This window comes from Labrus bergylta, chromosome 4, assembly GCF_963930695.1.
Source record: "Labrus bergylta chromosome 4, fLabBer1.1, whole genome shotgun sequence".
NCBI lineage: Eukaryota > Metazoa > Chordata > Actinopteri > Labriformes > Labridae > Labrus > Labrus bergylta.
In genome coordinates, this window is record NC_089198.1 from 19795508 (window position 1) to 19816150 (window position 20643).

Below are 20643 nucleotides of genomic sequence, written 5' to 3' on the forward strand. Positions count from 1 at the left end.
ATAACAGTTATTTTCATTATATTTGTTCATCAAAACCGCTCATTCAGATGAGTGGCATCAGGTGGGTTAGCTGATCCCAGCTATCCTTGGGCGAGAGGTGAGGTACACACTAGAAAGGTTGTCGAAACATACAGTGCTTTCATACTACCACTATGCATACCAAATATGACGTCACATTGAGTACATAATCATAATTTGAAGAATGATACGGGGGCCACTGTCATACTCAAGCGCCCCACAATGCATTGCAGCCCTTAGACTATTCAATGGTTGAACTCACCATCAGCTAACAAGCAGAGTACAAATAAAAGTGAATGTTCTTCAGACATTTAATATGCATATTCAAATAAGTAAATGAGGCGACGCCTGCGAGCTAGTTCAGGCAGTCAACTCGAGTTGCACAGATTTCACACTTAACATGCCTCATTCTCAACAATCACATGACAACTCCTTCCAATTAGCTTTTTAAGATGCAAGATTTCCAGTCTCTCCCTCTGCTCTTTCATTGCCAGCTTTAACCGGTAGAAGAACTGCACTCTGGCTCAGCCCCACCATCACCACCCCAGTATCCACCTGTAGGCTCCGACTGGGGGGGGGGTTAAGATATCATCCCATCACTCCTCAAATTTCTGCATGTAAATTAAAACTGCGAGGAGTGATTAGGTCTGAGCCTAGGAGCCAAACACTAACTCTATTCTGCTGCAAAAAAAACATTTTAAACTATACAAATGTGTGTGTCTGACTGTCATAGCTGTATACTGAACATATGTATATTGTTGTTAAATAATATTTCTAGACTGAGGCTTCTGTGCGCCGACCCCAATACACATGATTGATGACGTCATTTGACAAAGAGAGGACGTGCATTGCTATGCTGCTAACGGCATACTTATCGTCAGGGTAGTATGAGTTATTCAGTATACGGTTTGAGTATAGCATAGGCAGTAAGTTAGTATGTGGTTTTGGACACAGCCAATAAAATGAATGATATATAGAGGCAAACAACCACTCACACACACATGACACCAATTGACCTAACAAGCATGTCTTTGGAATGTTGTAGGAAGGATTCAAACCAGGAACCATCTTGCTGTGAGGGCAACAGCACTTTGCTTAGGTTAGGTCTGAACAGGAACCTGCTGTAAACCAGTTTGAACTGAGTCAGGCCAGTCTGGTTTAACTGTAACTTTTGTAATGCTACTTCATTTCCTGTTTAATACATGAAAATGAAATAGAATCAACACTGTACTACAATGCAGCCAGCACAACACAAAAAAAAAATGTCCATAGTAAAGTTTTCAATAATTTTTCTCGGCGTAATATACTTTTTTTTTTTTTTTTTTTTTTTTAAACCATATCAGCCACATTGAAAATGCTGGGGTCAAAACTGGATATCAGTTTAAAACTAATTTGCCCAACAAAAATATTGAGGAATATTTTTTCCAAAAATGTCATCCATCATTACAACACCAAAATACCTTATCTTTCAATTCAAGTTAAAGTTCAGTCCATTCATTATCTCGACTGCTTATCCTGTTCAGGGTTGCAGGGGGCTGGAGACAATCCTAGCTTTCATTGGGGCGGGAGGCAGGGTACACTCTGGATTGGTCGTCAGCCAATCAAAGGGCTGCTTTCCAGGGACAAACAATTAGTCACACTCACATTCACATCTAAGGGCGATTTAGAGTCACCAATTAACCTAAGGGGCATGTCTTTGGATTGTCGGAGGAAAAATGAACCCACAGTTGCATGGGGAGAACATGCAAACTCCAAACAGAAAGGCCCTGACCAGGGATTCAAACCAGGAACCTTCATGTTGTGAGGTGACAGCAACAGCAGCAGCCCCTCAAATTTAATGCAAGTAAATAAATCAACTTGTATGTGGAACTCCAGGAAATCCAAGCAACCTTAACCGTCAAAAAGTCTAGTTTTATCAACAGATTGTTAAACGTGGAATTTTATATGGAGCTGCCAATAAATCTGCATCTTGTCTGTATCTCGACACAAACACCTAGACACACTCCACGCACGCACGCACACACACACACCATCCCACGCATCACCTGTCACTGCTCTTATATCTTCATTGTCTCCATCAGGGCTCTTACAAATGAGCTCATTCTAGATATCTTTTTTTCTCCCATATTACACAGTGTTATCAGAGGAGAGAAAACTATGGCCCATCTAAACTTAACACATTTTCTCATCCACCCTCTCATTCCTCACACAGTTTCTACTCTCTGTTTACATACCGGTATTTCATGCCAGTGAGCTTGGCCGTAGACTCCTTAAGGTTGTGGTGGTAGCGATGGGTGAAGGAGCCCAGGCTGCGAGCGATCAGGGCCACGGTGCGGAAGCGGGCACGGGCCTGGCTGGCTGTGTTTGGACTGGTCGCATTCTGCTTGCTGTGCTCGCCATTTCGCGGGGCCTTCAGCCCGTGGTCCGTGCATGCAAAGGACACCTGCATGGCTGTTTTTCAAAGGCTACCAGAGCTTCTCTTTGAAATATTGAACAGTCCTTTATTGTTTGTTTATGACTTTCTGTCCTGGTTGTTTTGTAATGTTCAAAGTCAGAGGTCCAGGCCAGATCTGCCTGTTGCTTAATCTCAAATGGATGTCAAAGGCAGGAATGGTGGTCTCTTTTTGAAGAAGAATCTCAAGATGAAGTTATACGTTAAGATCTGATATAGCGGAGTTGCAGTTCTAATCAGTGTGTGAGGAGTTGAGACGGGGATCCAGTGATTTGACTCCACCTGGAAACATGAGAGAGGGTGAAGATGGAGGGACAAGGATGAAGGGAAAGAGGCACTGAATGAGTTGCCCAGTTGAGAGGAGCACTTGGATGTCCTGCAAAACCAGAAAGATGACTTACATATATAAAAAAGTGAAACATCTTCATTTTCTTTCCCTGAGTTTTTATTGCCTTCTCAACACATCTCCAAGTGGCATCAACATGAAGAATGAGAGCAATTCTGCCCTACTTTTTCTAATCCTTCCATCTCATTTTTCTCTCTGTGTCCTGTTTAATGGCGCCCAACTCATCCTCCATAAGGCACAGTGAACTTTTACATTTCCACCTTCATTTTGGTCCTCGTGCTCTTCCTGATTTTTCTATTTCTGTTTTACAAAGTCCCTCTCTGATGCCTCTTTTTCTAATGCGTTTCTCTTTCGGATGAATGGGAAGTTTTGTCAGGAAGCAAGGAATTGTCTGCATCTGAGAGAAGTCATTCTTACCCCTCTAACCAAGACTTAACCAAACCTTTTAGTCACACATCCTGAGAGAAGAGTAACACTTCACCAACACGCACACTGTGCTTCACACACAAACACACACTCTCACTCAGGAAATCATGTACACACATTCACACATGCTAAAATATAAGGTTTTGCGTTCACAAAATAGGAAATGCTTACAATTAGATAATCAATTCTTCTCTGTTAAACAGCGTAATTTGCCTTCAACTGACAGAAGAAAAACACAACACTAATTCCTAACGGATGTAAATGTTCTTACACACAGTAAGCAGTCAGCGTTCTCTGAGCGGAAAGGATAAGCTTGATTGATGTGTGCCCTCTTGAAACTTTGCAGGGAATCAAGCAGTGTCACACAGCATGTAGAAGTCCCGCAAAGATCTGCATCCAGACAGAAGCAGCATCAGCATTTCCAGCAGCTGTCCTCAGACCCGATACACACAGCCTTGTCCCGTCTCAAAAAAGTCCTCCGCCAAGTCAAACAGCTTTTTTACGGTCCACTGCTTTGCAACAAGAGTGCTCTGTTGGATAAGGAGACCCTGGAACAGTAGCAGACAAGTGGCAGGGAGGAGGAGGAGGAGAAAGGAGGATGCATGGTACCTCAGATCAGGGAGGAAGAGGACTGATGCAGTGAGGAGGCGAAGAGCAGCGTGTATGTGAGTGTAAGGAGAGAGAGAGAGAGAGAGAGAGAGAGAAAGAGAGAGAGAGGTAGTAAGTGAGTGAGGCGCTGAATCAGGGAGAGAGACAGTGTGTGTGTAGGCTACTGGCTCTGACTGACTGGCTGAAGGAACTGCAGTGTTTTTTCACTATATGGTGCCACACACTCAGTGAGAGAGAGAAATGGAGAGAGAAAGGATGAGAGAGAGAGAGAGAGAGAGAGGGCAAGAGGGAGAGAGAGGGGTGGGGGCGAGAAAGAGAGAGAGAGAAATGTATATTGAATGGAAGTAAAGGGAGATTTGTTTGTGAGCATTCATTTACTTAAATACATTTTCCCCCAGGCAGGATGATAAAATGGCATATGGCTGCTGATAACATTAACCTACATGAGAAAGTAACAGGCGCACTTCACATAACGGGTGATGACTTTCGAAGCATTATCATCATGTAATAAGCACTAATGTCCAATCTGTTACTCCTTTAGGAACAGCTTGACGACACTACATGATGTGTGATGTGAGGAATGGCATGTTATAGTTGATTAGAGTCTCAAAGAAGAGCCAAAAAGATGTACACTGTCACTTACATCTCAGAGCAGATGCTACTGTAAGAAGCACAATGAGATAAGGCATAAGCCAGCATTCAGGCGGCATAGAGTCTTATTTTCCTCCCCCACTGAGCTGTAATGTGACAATGCAGGATTTCATGGTTCATTGAACAATCATGAACCTCGAGGCAAAAACACAGTTTTATTTATATCCTTCTCGATTGTATTTGATAACAGTAGATGCTGGTGAAAATCACTTTGACAGAGCCCTGTATTTTCAATGTGAGGGTTGTCTCCTGAGTCAGAAAGAACAACATCGGTCCGATTTTTAACATCGATAGCAACGATAAAGGATGTGATAAAATGTTTCTTGATTAAGCTGATTTAATGCTTCTTTCCAATATTTTCAAGTGCCTGCAATGGCTAAAGAATGCGTCATATTGCATTGCAGCGTAATGCAATCAAAAACACAATTAATACTGACATTTCAATTTCTTAACCTTTCTCTATGATTAGAGTCGGGTGTGGAAAAATTTAAAAATTTGTTTCAGAATTAGGACTTGTATCTTTTCTTCAGATTATGATTATGTGATGATCACTACTACTTATAGGGTTTTGTGCAATATAGACTTTAAATATTGTCTTTAATATTGACATCATAGAAATTCGGAAGATTTACTGGAGCCATATTTAATGAAACAGTAACAAAGCAACTAAGACATTATTCTGATAACCTGACTTCCAGTCCCTGATATTATTCAAAGTGGACATAGCCAGCATAACATTGGTTAATTGTCTTCATTTTGGCTTTTGGTATCTTGTCAGTGAAAATATTTGGACCAGCAGAGCAGATATGCATTGCTACACAATTAAACTCAATGGTTGCTGCAGTAGTGATTTATCAATCCCAAAGTAGCCAAGCCCTAAAGCATGCACTGCTTGATTTCCACATAAGTACTCTTGATGGGACAATGATTTACCAAATGAACAACAACATGATATATTAAGGATGACATAAACCTAGAAAACGAGATCGTAAACTTTAATTAGTTCTATAAAATCTGCCATGTTTTTCTAATAAGATAAGTTGCCCCTGATTGTTGAACTATTTGCTTAAGGCATTACCTTTAAGACCATCCATTACTTTTATACAGTCAATGGTGAAGATCCAATATGCTGTACAGAATTGTAGAGCTCATACTGCCCTGAGTAACAAAGCTTTTCAGGGTTATTTTTTCAGGCTTTTGAAAGCTTGGAAAGCACAAGCTAAATAATACATACATCTGTTTTAACAATTCCCAAAAGCCCTGCTCTCTATGATGAAACTTATTCTGATGAGTAAAATCAGTGGAAAGCACATTTATACAACACTAAGTTGAAGAAAAACATAACAAGCACTACAATCTCTACAATTTCTACATCTTGTACAGCCGCTCTGCCTGCAGGCAAACCCTGTTCTGGCTTGATCATTTTGTTCTGCGACACTCTTGAGAGCTAACTGCACAGTTGGACTAAGTTTCAATCATCCTTCTAATGTCACATGCACCTCGAAGCCTATAACTTCCTCTCTGTTGATCTCATTTAAAAGTGTGTCAGTCAAAAGCGACAACTAGATCTCTCCCTTACATTCTCGGCTGGAATCCCCTACAGGCTATGTGGCTGTTACCTTGAGGCAAACCTCTCTGCTTTAATTGCTCCAGTAAGGAACCTTTAATAGAGTTCCAAAACTCTGATACTAAAACAAAAAACATCCACATGGCAAGTATGCACATGTTGAAATACATCAGCAGTCATGACACAGCACACAGGAGACAGCAGACTGATTAATCGTTCTATCCTGGATTTCCCACAGTGTGCAACATCTGTTGGCATAGCTTGATAGCATTGCATTTTCCTCTCCAAAATACTGCATCTATTTATGGAGAGAACAAAATTCTTTCTTTAGCGACATTAGAGTCCATGTCACATAATTACAGCCCTTAAAACAGTTGCATTTATACATTATACTGAAATATTCAAAATGTAACGCTGATCGTTTTTCTTATCAGCGCTAACCTCTTGTTGAGAAAATGAGAGATAACAAGGGGGGAAATCTTTCCAAGCTGCCAGTGACGTCACTGCTGCAGCAGTCCCCCTCTCTCTCTCTCTCTCTCGCTGTAATTTCCTCTGCATTCTCCTTTTGGCTCTAATCTCCTGTCTATGTTTTTTCTCTTCTTCTTTTCTCCTCCTCTACCTTTTTTTCTCTAAATCATCTTAAACACGACAGTTTCTCTCTCTCTCTCTCTCTCTCTCACTCCATTTCTATAGTCTTTCCCCATATGCTGCAGATTAGACCCAGCAGCACTGGTCATTGTGATGTACTGCACGTACACAGAGGAAGAATTGGTTGTTTAATCTGTCTTAATAGGGCGATACCGACTCTGTGTAGACAAAACGGTCACGGTTATCAAAAGCCACAAATTTCACTCTGGGGCAGCAAACATGCATGAAATACTGACGATGAAGCTTGACTCCAAATCTGACAGGAGGGGACAGTAAGAGAAGGATTTGTATAAAAATGCAAGATCATCATCATCTCCAAATCCGTCTTTCATCAACAGTCAATTTGCATCCACTTATAGTTTCACATCCTCCCCATCACCACACCATACTGCGAACATAATTATCTTAATTTACACCATTATAACATTATGACCATAGGCATCATTATCGGTCAAGCCTCTGTCACGACCTCATCTCAGTCTGAAACCACTGCATATGTTGACTTTGATGAATGCTGACATCTTTAGTGTGACAACCTACAAATGCCTAGTGACCTTGTGTGTCTGCCCAGAGGGCTCTTGGCCTTATAGTGGAGATATTGAATGATTGAGGGAAATGTATTCAGAGTTTTTTTTTTATTTGGTGAATGGTGAGGCACTCAGTGGTTAATGGAGTCTCTATTGATAAAATGTATGTATGCTCAATATCAAACTTCAATAAATAGCACGCAGAATGTCCAAAGACCTACAAAGCCATGAAACGGCAGATGCTAGTGTTATAGCCTAGTAGACATAAAGTGTTTCTTAAACAACACTGTTACGTCTTTATTTCTTCACATCAGAGTTCATGAAGAAATGTTTTCTGGTTTTATCGTGGATGGCCTCCAGTTGCTTCTAATGTAAATGCTAACTTAAGTCTCTGTTAGCCAGTTAGGTCATTCAACTCTGTCAGCCAGCAGCTAGTCTACCTTACTCATCCAGTTTGGGAGCTCCAAGTACCAGGGAGTGTTGTTATTACACCTTTAGCAAAGGAGCTTTAAGCAGCAGATCAAATGCTGGTTTTCTGCTGGCAAGAGAACTGTAGCTACCCGGCAGCCTCCCAGTTAACATAGCAGTGTTACCAAACGCGGAAGAAGAGAGTGACAGAGACCACTTTGAAGACAGGGAGTACAGAGAAAAATAGTTGGTTATGTGATATAAAAGCACGATTGGTTGATGCTTTAATGTGTAATTGGAGTGCCTTAAACAGTTGAGGTTAGCTAAATTGATTTGAGCACATTTTGCCAGTCTTCAAGTGTCCCCAACTTTTATTCAAGATGACTTATAGCCTGATGCCTTGTCACCTGTTAGCTGTGAAAACACCATTAGCCGTTATGTACAGGTGGTGTTGCACAGTCTTTCCTCATCAAGCTATGTTCTCCTCCATATGAAAACCAAAAAAAGGGTTGGAAACTTCTGAAAAAAAAGTGTTTGTATGTTATTATCACCAAGAGTTGGATAAAAAAAGATTGATACAACTTTAAAGCGAAGGGTAGAGCTAGTTAGCTCAATAAGAAGGAATACGCTAACTACTCAAGATGTTGGATTTACTCAAACAAAAATTTAAAGACGAGTCACAACCTTTCAAAGAAATAGCAGTAATAATAAAAACTAAAAATGTTCATTGGATAAAATTTAGGGTTGCTCATATCTACACAAACGCTTTGCTTTGGGTAGCATTAGGCTAGGCTAGCCATTTTCCAGCTGCTTCCAAGATTTATGATTAATAAGCTAACAATTTTCTTGTTGTCGCTTCACATTTACCAAAAAAAACAGATTGGAACATCCAGTTCCTGGCAGGAAATCTTTGAGTGTCGATATTTTATCAAGGGACCATTATGACATAAATGTTGATTGATTTCCAATGAAAGACACTTTTCAGAGACAGCAAATCTGTAATATTACCTCCATTTCAGATCATTACTCCAGACAGCTTACACTCTTTCTACTTACATTAACACCCTGCTTAATTTCATATTCAAATCTCTTTAGAACTGAAACCAGCCAAAGCCAAAGATGACAGCATTATGTCTAATGGTGGCCTTAAAAGTCATGTCTAATTGCAGAGGAGAATCAGTGCCGGGTCTCATTGTGCTAAGAGAGGCTGTTTCTTATCAGTGGTTGATGATAGCATTTAGGTATTAAAAAGCACAGGGACCCTGCTGAAGAAAGATATAATTCCTAGTCCCAGTGGTTCATAAATTATATAAACTGGAATGAGTTGACATACAGAGTGCTGTTTAAACTGATAAGTTCTGACTAAATTCACAATTACCCATGAACAGATAAAGATATTATGCGGCAAAATCAGTAAGGAACATCTTTTAACAACTTTAATGATATTCCTCCAATCTCTCTGTTTCTTTCTGCATGCAATCACCCCATAGCAGAACTCAATATCCTACCTGTAGACCATGTTTGCACAGGTTTGGGTAGATGCCTTGAAAAAATTGTTGCGTACATAGAGAAGCTCCTCAAAACTCTGCTGCTCCTGAGGTCTGCAGGCTTCGAAGCTTCCTGGAAAGCAGCTGGTGGGGCTTGAGGGTTGCCCCCTGGTTCCTGCCGCCTGCCTCTGCTGGATGGAACTGGGGCAGCGCTCCAGCCTCGGCCCCCCTCTCTGCCTGGGCATGGAGATCTCGCTGCAGGCTGCCTTGAGATACATACTTGAATCAACCTTGTCTCCCTCAGGCTGACAGGACTCTTTATTTTGTTGGCAGATCCTTTTCAATATATTTAGTCATCCTGTGGAGAGAATCTGGTCTTAAAAACATCTCCATGTAAGTACTGTTCTGGTCATGCGGGACCACAGAGGGTATATTTGTTAGTTAGAAAGTTCTTGTCATGCCTCTAGCCTACAGACAGATTTAGAGTAATACCCTGACAATTTCCATTGACATATAAAACAAAGCTCACATCAGAGACAAAGGTAAGACAGCCGCACAAACAGACAAACACAAACAAAATAAACAGTTAACCGGGGGTGTGGGTGGGTGGATGGGGGGGGGGGGGGGGGGTGATACCTGTGATATCAACTTTATTCTTAGATGAGTGACAAATGAAAAGACAAAGGCAGCTTTTGTTTGAGCTCCTGGTGGCTCCACTGAGAAAAGCCTGCTCGTCTGTGATACAAGCCGAACAAAGCCAGAGGGATATTTCTGTCTTCATGTCAGAAAATATCTTCTCGATACATCTGTTGTATGTATGTACAGCCAATTCAAATTGCAGCTGAGAACCTCCTCTTCAGCTCTGGTTACATGCCCTTACAGCGAATGACGGAATTTTGACAGAAACAGCAATGCAGAGAAAGTCATATAAATATGATTTTTATTCATCACAGATTTAGGAAACCTTATGTGCACTACAGTAACACTAACAAAAGTCCATTGTTGATAATGTCACAATTAGCTAAATGACACTGAGTTAAAGCTGAACAACTGTTTATAGGGGAGTTGCAAACATTAATGCCGTACACTGTTGAGGTGTAAAAGTCAGATTATGTTCACTAAAAGAAGAACTGGCACAATCCTTTCGTAAGCAATAAAACGTTGCATTCAAAAGCAATATAAGGCAGTATTGCTCTGTTTAATGCACTCAAGGCTTTTTCTGCCAACAACTAGGACACCGGTGCCCCATTTGAATGATATTCTTTGTATACAAAACCATTGTACATCATCCGCAGTCAAAAATCTTTAAGCCAGGTTTTTAATAGTTGCATTTAAAAAAAAACATCCTCTGATTTTATGTATTCCACCTTATTTATTGTTGGATTGTCCTCAACATTTAAGAGTGGAAGTAATATTAAAAGTCATTTTTAGTTGTAAAAATATCAGTTTATTTTTTAAAGAATTTATATATATATGTAGGAACATGAGTATATTATATTTGTATCAACATACTGTATCAGTCCCCTCTTTTCTGTTGGTCAGTTGTACCTGCCTGCCCTCTTGTGAACAGAGAGGAAACAGCAGCCAGATCCAAGGGAGACTTCAGTTTGATGCTTTCAAACACTATCAAGCCTCTTCTGTACATTTTGTACTTCCACATTCGAAAAAAGCTCAATAGTAGCTAAGACAGTTGTGGAGATGGAAGGGGATGAACACACACACACAGTCATTCAGAGTGTATGAGTAGATGGGCTGAAAACAGAGATAAGATGTTGGATGAATGTTGTGGGAAGCTGAGAGCACCTCTGTGTGTCTGCTGTGTCCTCCCACTCAGTGTGCAATGTGAGAGGCAGATGCAGAGCATTTAGTCTATTTCAGTCCATGGATATGTGGTAACCCTTTTCTTCACTGTTCCCTGTAAGACCTGTGACTCATCCACACTTGGATGCAATCTTGCTGGAAGCATTAGCTAGAAAATATCTGACCCTCACAGGGGAAGGCACTCTTGTGGTCTTCATGCACAATTTATAAATGTCTTGAACTAATCTGAAAAACTGCCATTTTTTTCTGCTGAGTCTTGGTTTGAAGGACAAATAACTGTATTTGTGTAGTGTTTTTATTTTTCTTGAACTTTGAAATTTTGCTTATTATTTTGCTATTTTGTTATTTTTTTAAATCATTTTCGAGGTGTTTAACTAGCCTCAAATTTCCCCAGATCTTAATCTAGATTCATATTATGGGAATTTTTAAAACTTTCAGGTTTTTGGGGGATTTTCCCAGACTTTTGGGGAAATATTGGACATTTTATCAGGAATTGTGATAAAACCTCGGATTTAAGGAAACATTCTTCTGATATTTTCATAGACAATTAATTTTTGACAATTTTTCAAATAACTTTTCCTGAAATTATCCTTTATATTTCCTTTTTTTTTTTTTTACAATGTATTTTTTTGTAATATTTCACACATATTTTTTTAAATCACAACTGTTGACTGAATTTATATTCTGAATGAACATCTGCATTTCAAAACATGTTGGAATGTTTGTTAAACTTAATCTTAAATTTAGGACTTTTTTGTGGACATTTTCTACAGAAATTTACAGGAATTATTCTGGCTATTTCATGATGGTATTCAGAAAAAGTTCAAGAATTATAATTATGTAATTTTTGTCCAAAAATCCTCTGAAGATTTTTTTTGTAAACCTTTGAAAAATATTTGGGAACTTCCCTCAGAATTTTTGGGAAATGTAAGGATTTTTGAACAGAATATTCCCCAGGTTTTAGTTAGAATTTTTGGGAATTTTCTTTAGGGTTCTTCAGGAATCTTTTGTTTGAAATTTTATGAAACTTATGGAACTCTCCTTAGAGCTTTTCCAAGAAATGTTTAGGATCTTTCTTTGAAAATTTTTTCAGATATTTTCAGGAATTCTCCCACAATTTAGGAAACTTCAGTCGGTTATGTTTCAGAACTTGCTGCAATTTACCAGGAAATTTTACTTGATATTCATAAGGAATTTGTAATTTTGGGAAATGTTGCCATATATATCCTGACATTTTTACAGAACGTTTTGGGGATTTTCAATCATTTTTTGTCAGAACTTTTCTTCTGATTTTCTGAAAATTTGTTAACTTTTATTTTATTTTCAAAGAATTGTTACCTGAGTGTGCTGATGAAGGCTTCACTCATGGGTGGTGCTATGACGAGGAAGTCAATGAATTAGCATGGTTCTCTACATTTCTGGGTTGTAACCGCATGGTAGAAGCACTTGTTGCAGTTTGCCTTGGGTTATTAAAGATAAACCACAATTATATTAATAACTGTAATGTAATGACAACCATTTGTCACAAACTGGCTCCAAGTAAGTAAAGGGTATCACACATGAAACAAGGTATAAAGGAAGTTAAATTATTGTTAATCTCAACATAAAACAATCATAATTATTTGAATCTGATAAATCATTCATAAAAATAGAACAAATTATTTGATTTCTATATTGGCAGTTCTAGGCTCGCATACATTTTGCTAGAATAAAAACATGAATGTTCATATCACTGCGAGCCATGTGTTGTCTAACTTTAGTTTTTCTGCTCCATCTCTTTTTATTGTTATATACCAATCCGTTTTTCAATCACATTGAAATTCCAGGTTCAAATGAAATCCAATCATGATTGTGTACATTGAAAATGTATATTTGACATTTTAATGTTTGCCTTTAAAATGGTATTATTAAATTACATCACCAATGGCTCCAGCATAGAAAAGACAAACTTCCATTTTCTCTTCTATTTGCATTTCACACTGGCGCAAATAATGACACAGTTGGTATTTATGTGAAAATCCCAGTTTTTCAATTTCCCTTCAAGTTAGTTCAGTTTGAATAGTATCGACGCTTCGAAAAAGTTAAAAAGCCCATCCACATTCATGTTTTCCTACGCAGAATATGATTTGTTGATGGAAAATGGGTTTATCTTGGAAATACATTTTTTAAAGCACAAATATGCAATAAATGAAGCTTACATGTGTTCATACTTTACATGCATGGAATTCACATGAATCTTCAATTTAACTACAATTTAGTTTGATACTGGCAGTTTTTAACTAACCACATGTTAAGAATAATTGTGTTTATTTTTATTTAATTAAAAAGTCTATTATTGAGTAACGCTTACCTGTTAGTGACACTAAATGGTTGAGTGTTTAGTAAAGAACACCAGTGGCAGATGATTAGCTTAGCATGAAGACAGAAAGCTCTGAAATCGTCAAAGTATAAGAAGTTGTTACAGCACTTAACTCTTTTTTAAAGATAAATAAGCTATTGAGCTTGAGAGGGACTGGTATGTTGTATTTTCACAGAGCTTTTTGCCCTGTTAGCATTCTTTCTGCTTATCGAAGCTTACAGGTGGCTTGCTACAGTGTTGTGCCTATTTACATCTCTGCAACTAACTCTTAGTAATATCAAACAAGAATATTTACCCAAAATGTCAAACTATTGCTCAAAAGTAAAGGCAATATAATCTGTCTTCTCAAAGAAAGAGCAGAACAATGCATTCAAGAGTTTAGAACTATTTGTTGTTGACAGAGTGTAGGGTCCTCATGGTGTACCAAGAAAAGCCCAGCTTTGTCACTGTAAGTAACCTATGAGCACCGATAATGGTTTCATTGTAGGTTAACCAAGAATTCAGCTGCATGCAATCTCAGTAAGGCTTCATCTCCACTCCTCGGGTACAGACCTTGTTATTGCAAAACACTGGCCAAGCTTAACATTGAAGAAAGAAGACTTTCTTACTTCCACATTTTCTCACATGATGATCTTATTCTTTTTGCTAAGGTCAGATAGAGAGTGTGTGTGTGTGTGTGTGTGTGTGTGTGTGTGTGTGTGTGTGTGTGTTTGAGTTCATGGCTCACAATAAAAGCCATTCAATACATTTCAATGAAAGCTGTTTTAGAGGTGATTGCATAACATTATATCATCAAAGTTGACCATGTCTTTACCAATCAGCTAAAAGATAAGTTGCAGAGTGAAAATATCAGTAAATAGTGTCATATGATCCTGCTGGCTTTAAATCAAACCACATGTAACAGCACACAATGCAGCCACTCAAATGAAATCTATCCATCCTACTCTGTTCTTCTCTCTTGTCTACATTTCCTCTCACATGCTTCTTAATTTGAATCTTTCTGTGTGAGCTTTGGCTCAAGTTGAACAAGATAAAGCACATACAGTTATTCTGTCCATCTCCTACAAGTGAAGCACAGGGGTCACATCCTGTGTCATGGGCACCCAAGGGAGAACAGGCTGTGACAAACCATTTCTTTCAAAATGGTAAAGAGGAACTGTGTATAAGTTTCAACATCTGACAAATCTAAGGTGAGGTTACAGCAACACAGGAAATGCCCTCTCATCCACCCTTCATTTCCTCTATACGATAAAAAAAAGATGATGCATCAGTGTGTAATAGCACTACAGCTCGTGTAGTGCAGGTTGTACACCTAAAGGCTTACAACTACTCAAGTTATATGTGGCTAAGTATGATCTGAATGAAAAATGCTTCAGCTTTCATGTAAGGCTCTTGGCCATGTAGATTGTGAAATTCAGGAGGAACATTAAGAGGAACAGGAACAGTTTGAGTAATGATGCAGTGGGCATAAAATGGTGTCAGATGTTTAGGCAGCATCAGAGAAGTGTACGTAATGTTTTATATTATTTTGTGTACAAATGGAAGGATATTACTTTGTAAGACTGTAAGGAAAGCAGCACATTACTACTGCAGAATATGACTGAGATGTTCTGCATTTATATCCGCATCTTTGAAGCTGAATGTTTGCCTCTTATGAACTCCACACTCAGTATAATCCTGATACACCGGGCTGGCTGCTCCTGCTGTCACCAAGAGATACCTCCCATTCCACTTAACTACAGTATCTTTGAAACCATCCTGCTGTAGACCAACAAACATTGAGAAATGCACAAGCTTTAGGCATCGTTTAAAAACTGTAAATGTGGCGTTTCATGTATTTAAACTCCACTGCGATGATACACCGGATGGGTCTTATGACTAAGGTCATGCAGGCCAAGGAACCGATATGAGAAGAAAATGTACTTATTTTGCACATGTCTGTTAAACTCTCATAAGAAATAGATTTTGGTCAACATGTGAGTGGATTTTTTTCTTTCTAAGCTGGTTAAATTTGTATTATAGGATTAAAAAAATGTATAAAAGAAAGTTAAGCAAAGTTAGTTTGCCTGAAAAAAAAGATCACCTTTTATAGTACAATTTGGGATTAAAAGTAGATTTTATTGTTTAAGTATCTTTACTACCTTTAAAGTGAAGTGAAAAGTTTACCTTTGAAATGTAGGGAAGAATATTTTGAAGGATAAACTCATTTTAGCCGTACAGTCATGTGACCCTGATCCTGATTTTGAAAGCTGATTCTGACCCGAATGCTAGATGATCAAACATCAGCATATCTAGATCACCCTTGACTCTTGTAACTTAAAACTTATTTTTATTTATCCCTTTTTTGAGGGAGATCTGCAGAAAGAGTTTGAAAATGTATTTGTTTTTTTCTCCCATGTAAGATAAATGTCCGAGGCTTATTTAAGTGTCTATGAGTTATACATGTTCATATTACAGTCACAATGATCTCATGAATTATGTAACAGTCACTGTTTACATTAATAGTTAAAACTGATCAATAAAATTCATTACTTGTTAGGTAACAGTTTTTTTCTTTTTCTTGTAGGAGCCACTCAATAACAAAAAGACGTGGACTTTCACAAAATGAAGCCCTGTGGGCGTTCAATACACCAGAATAAAATTTGGAGTAATTGAAGTTTTAAGACAAGCGGCAGTGTTATATTTAAGTTAATTCTTATGAAAGGACTATGCCATAAGCTATTGTAAAGCTTGAGCTTTGAAATTCACCCAAAGTTTCAGCTTAAATGAAACAACATCATTGAAAAACTTATTGAAATAATGTTTTCTTTAGCCTATACATAATTAGTGCTGACATGTCCTTAGATTGAAGTTCGTTATCTGACCTTGAATCTCTGCTGTTTCATGGACACTTGAGGTATCAGCTCATTGGCTAATCTTAGGAACCAAATACCAGCCGACAGTACAACGTATGTTTGGCTGATTGAACTGAGCTGCAGAAAGGAAAAAGCCCTCTCTGTGCTCAGTGGCAAAACATGCAGTGGGTAGAAGGGAAATAGCCCTCCCCAGCTAAACACTCTCACTGGAAACCCTACCCACTATCCAAACAACTGGACTGAGATGTTATTTATTCATATGTGCAACGATGGCCATGATCAGTTACTAGGTAATTCTAACTCTGTGTATAAGACTAATCATTCTTATAGAAACAGTAAACATTTAAAAACCCTGTCACCTGTCCAAACTAAAACCCCTGCACCATGAAAAGTCACTGCCTGGTTGGAACAGACATTTCTTTTTCTAATGTATAATTTAGATATATGGTCCTTTAGCCTATATCTTGAGAGGTGTCATGCAGGATGTCTGAAAGTGGTTTAAAAATTGTGAACACAAGAGCAACAAATATCTGACAGGATCTTGTGTGGTGCAAACGCTCCCAAAACTAAAAATCAAAGACTTATTAGGAAAAAAGGACAAAAGTATCAAGTCCTTGTTTTGGTGAAGATAGTGCTAGAAATTGTTTTTTGTTTTTTGTTGTCTTCATTTAGATAATAAAACAACTGAATATCAACTTTTAAAATTGTCCGACTAATCAACATTTTTTCCTCTATAAAAAGGAAATATAAATGTAAAAGAGCCCCTGAATAAAATGCAGACACTCTGACTTAAAATGATTTTTGTATTACAAGTCATTCAACTGACAGCTGGATGGCAGAAGATTTGTCCAAAGGAAAACTTACAATTACAATAGAAGTCAAAAAAAATGTCACATTTTTATAAAAGGAAAACAAAATTCTAGATAATACAGACATGGCTTGCCATTCACTGAACCAAAACCCTGGTAGGTTAAAGATACTCTGTTGATCTTGTTGGGACTAGTACCTGGAGGAATGGCCTGACTCTGACCCCTGAATCAGCAGGTCGGACAACCAGCGGAGCTTCCTGACTGTACACCAGGAAGAGGCTGTTCTCACTTGACACCAAATGAAACGAGAAAACTGCAAAAAAAAAAAAAAAAAAGAAGTTCTGATTGCCATCAAGACACACTGCAGAGGAAGAAGGGCTCATCGGTTGGCACAGTCACAAGAGTTTTTCTTAGGAAGGCACTTGACATGGGGTTGTGGTGTTCCCCATGCAGCCACAGCAACGCACTAAGGTCCTCGTTTGTGCACACTGAGGAAGGACACCGTCAGCTAAGTGCAAGATCCATGATAAATCCACTTTCACCACACCAAAGAGGGGGGGAACTAAAAAAAAAAGAATTCTGAAACACAAATCCACTACAGTCCACAGCTTCAAATACAGTCCCTAAGTGGGTGGGGTCATGACTTTTTTTTTGGGGGGGGGGAATGCATTTTTGTTGATCAGATTTAAGGAACCTGTGCAAAGGCTTGAGTGGTGATTGATACGTTTGAGAGCGTAAGATTTTTTTAAGCACTTTCAAGTTTCCCGCTCTGTAATTTCAGCCAAAGAGATCCCCAAAAAATGACCAAACCCACAACTATGACCACCCTAAGACACACGGACCCCGGCCCAGAAGCTGAACAATAAACCCACTAAAATGAACAGGAAATAAAAGCAGATGTCTCTTAGGTTTCACAATAAGACATTCCCATTGAGGCACATTTCCAGAGAAGTGTCATATACAAAGCTATAAAAGAAAGAAAAATAATCCCCAAAAACATTCAAGTAACTTTGTCATGTAAACACTTTTTTTTTTTCCAGACTATTATACATGATCGATTGTTGTCAACGTCGATTTGTGTTTGTGTGCAACAATAAGACAACAGTGTGAGGAGAGAGAGAGAGAAGCCTGCAGGACAAGTTAGAATCACGAATCCAGCCCGGATGTGGTCTCTGGGTTTGTTTGTTTTTAGAGCAGGACACATGAGCAGCACTGGTCGCCGCCACTGGGAACTGTTGAGTAGTTCATCTGTCTGACTATTTCTGCAAACAGTTCGTCAACCGAGCTTTTATTTTTGGCGGAAGTTTCCATAAAGGGGCAGCTCCACTCCTGGGCCAGCGCCTTGCCTTCCCCGGAAGACACCTCTCTCTCCCCCTCCAGGTCCACCTTGTTCCCCACCAGGATCATGGGCACCCTCTCATACCTCTTCACCCGGATGATCTGGTCTCTCATGGGCTTGATGTCCTGGAAGCTCTGCTGGTTGACCAGGCTGTAGACCAGAATAAAGCCCTGGCCGTTCTTGATGTACAGGTCGCGCATGGAGGCGAACTGCTCGGTCCCGGCTGTGTCCAGGATCTCCAGCACGGACGGGGACGAGTCCACCTCGATCTCCTTCCGGTAGAAATCCTCTATCGTGGGGTCGTATTTCTCGATGAAGGAGCCAGTCACGAACTGGACCGTCAGCGCGGATTTACCGACTCCTCCTGACCCCAAAACAACCACTTTGTACTCCCTCATGGCCTGGGTGGGTGGTGTAAAGGGGGAGAAAATGGAAAAAAAAAAAAAAAAAAAGGCAAGACACCTCCTTTTTTCCGCGACGAAGTCTTCCTCTCTCTCTCTCGCTCTCTCTCTCTCTCTCTCCCTCCCACCCGCTGACCAGCCCCGATGTTTTCAAAGCGAGCAGACTGGGAAGGCTGCCCTCGCTCGGCTTGCAGTCAAACCCCACGCCGACAAATCCTCTGCGACGGCCGCGGAGTCCAGATCCGACCTCTCCTGGACATCAGCGTGGCGGATTAAAGCGCATTTTGATCGCCCTGCATTGTGCAAACCCTTGCTGTTGGGAAGCGTGATCGTCTCTCCGCTTTGCTCTTGCACAGCGTTTCCTGCCCACCACATCCTCAGCGCGTCAAACAGCGACGCGCAGTTCCGCTTTCTTAAAGGAGCCGTCCCCCGAAACTCTCAGTCAGATGACCAGACAGGCTTGCACAGCCGTGTGTGTGCATGCATGTCTGTAGTCTGCGTGACCTCTCACCTCATGCTCTCATTCACGGTCATTACTCTCAATAAGGGGTTTTGAGCTGCACTCTATCCCTATAATTATGATTGTACACAAGCATGCATGCTAATGAGGTCATTCATTAAAGCACATTTACATATCCCAACAGACTACAATGCATAAGTGGATGAATTCTTAACCTGATTAACTGTAAAATGTCTCGATTATAAGTAAAATTCCCGCGGGAATTTAAGTCTAAGAGCATGACTAATATACACTATTTAACAAAAAAAGATTGAAACACAAAGAAATAAACCCCCTCATACACAAGGTGGAGATGGAGATGACGTAACGCTTCATTTTCCTGTGATTCATCAAAGGGAAAGACTTGTGTGATTTGGTTCCAGTTACAAGGGAGAAGAGAAACACATTCTTCATTTGGCTCACTTCCAATTACTGTGATGAATTTAATTGAGTTGCAAATGTAACCTAAATAGTTTCACAGTCAGTCATAAATATTTCAGTTTTTCCTTCTTGGAAATTCCTCTGCTATTTAGTCAGTCTTTATAAACCCATCACAGCCAATTAAAAACACAGTTAACTGCCTGATGTCAGTGTTTACATTGATTTTTTTATTTGTATTAAATTACATGCTTAAAGCTTTATGATAGAATAACAAGACTAGAATGATAAAGTGTAATCAGTATTTTGTATTTATTTAACTACACTTCCTGAGCACTGCCGAGGTGCCCTTGAGCAAGGCACCGAACCCCAAAACCGCTCTGAAGCACTCGCTGAGGGCAGCACTGTCACTCTCAGACCTCTCCATTAGTGCATGTCCATAGGATCCTGTTTGTGCATGTGTATGTATTTTCGGCCTATGTGTGTGTTCATGTTCATTAAACAGTGTAAAACCAAATTTCCCCTCGCAGGATTAATAAAGTATAAATTATTATACTTATTTTATTTCAACTACATTGTTGATTAACTTAACAGAAATGCATTCTTTTCTTATTATGTTTTGAACTTAAAATTCTGCACCATGTACATGATGATAACAAGTACAAATACTATATTAATCAATGGCAAACTGAATTATGGATATCCATTGATCTTTATTGATGATTTTATTATCTTATTTCTTCATTTTTTTGTATTTGTACTTGTTTTAGGAAACCATTAATCAGCCCATTTATGAGCAAAAGAAGGTTCTTTGTGTTGTATGGAAAAAAAATGTTCAACTTTTTACGAGCAGCTGATATAAATAACAAAAGCCCTGATGTCATCAGAATGTAACCGGTGGGAGCCATGTGGAGTGCATGTAGGCTTCATCATACTTTACTATAATCAGTCCTGACCCAGATATTGCACACAATCTAAATATAATTGCAATGAGCACTATTCATTTGACATTGCACCTCTGTCATACACGAGGGTCTCTCTGT

General features: G+C 39.2%; 2 protein-coding genes across 6 annotated transcripts in view; both read right to left on the minus strand.

Moving 5' to 3' along the window:
- Positions 1-9568, minus strand: part of kcnab1b (potassium voltage-gated channel subfamily A regulatory beta subunit 1b) — a 45851-nt gene extending 36283 nt beyond the window's left edge. The window contains exons 1-2 of one of the 5 annotated variants that reach the window (XM_065953996.1): positions 9161-9267; positions 2253-2752 (exon numbers count right to left, since the gene is read on the minus strand). In XM_065953996.1, the coding sequence (XP_065810068.1) occupies positions 2253-2467 (215 nt within the window). In that variant the 5' untranslated portion in view covers positions 2468-2752; positions 9161-9267. Of the gene's footprint in view, positions 1-2252; positions 2753-2871; positions 3473-3513; positions 4035-9160 lie in introns of those variants that run through there. The other 4 variants (XM_065953994.1, XM_020634082.3, XM_065953995.1 and 1 more) reach the window with 4 other exon arrangements.
- Positions 9569-16963: 7395 nt separating this feature from the next.
- Positions 16964-19195, minus strand: LOC109984089 (ras-related protein Rap-2b). The gene has a single exon (XM_020634104.3). The coding sequence runs from the start codon at positions 18718-18720 to the stop codon at positions 18172-18174; it is 549 nt and encodes a 182-aa protein (XP_020489760.1). The 5' UTR covers positions 18721-19195; the 3' UTR covers positions 16964-18171.
- Between the last annotated feature and the right edge of the window lie 1448 nt (positions 19196-20643).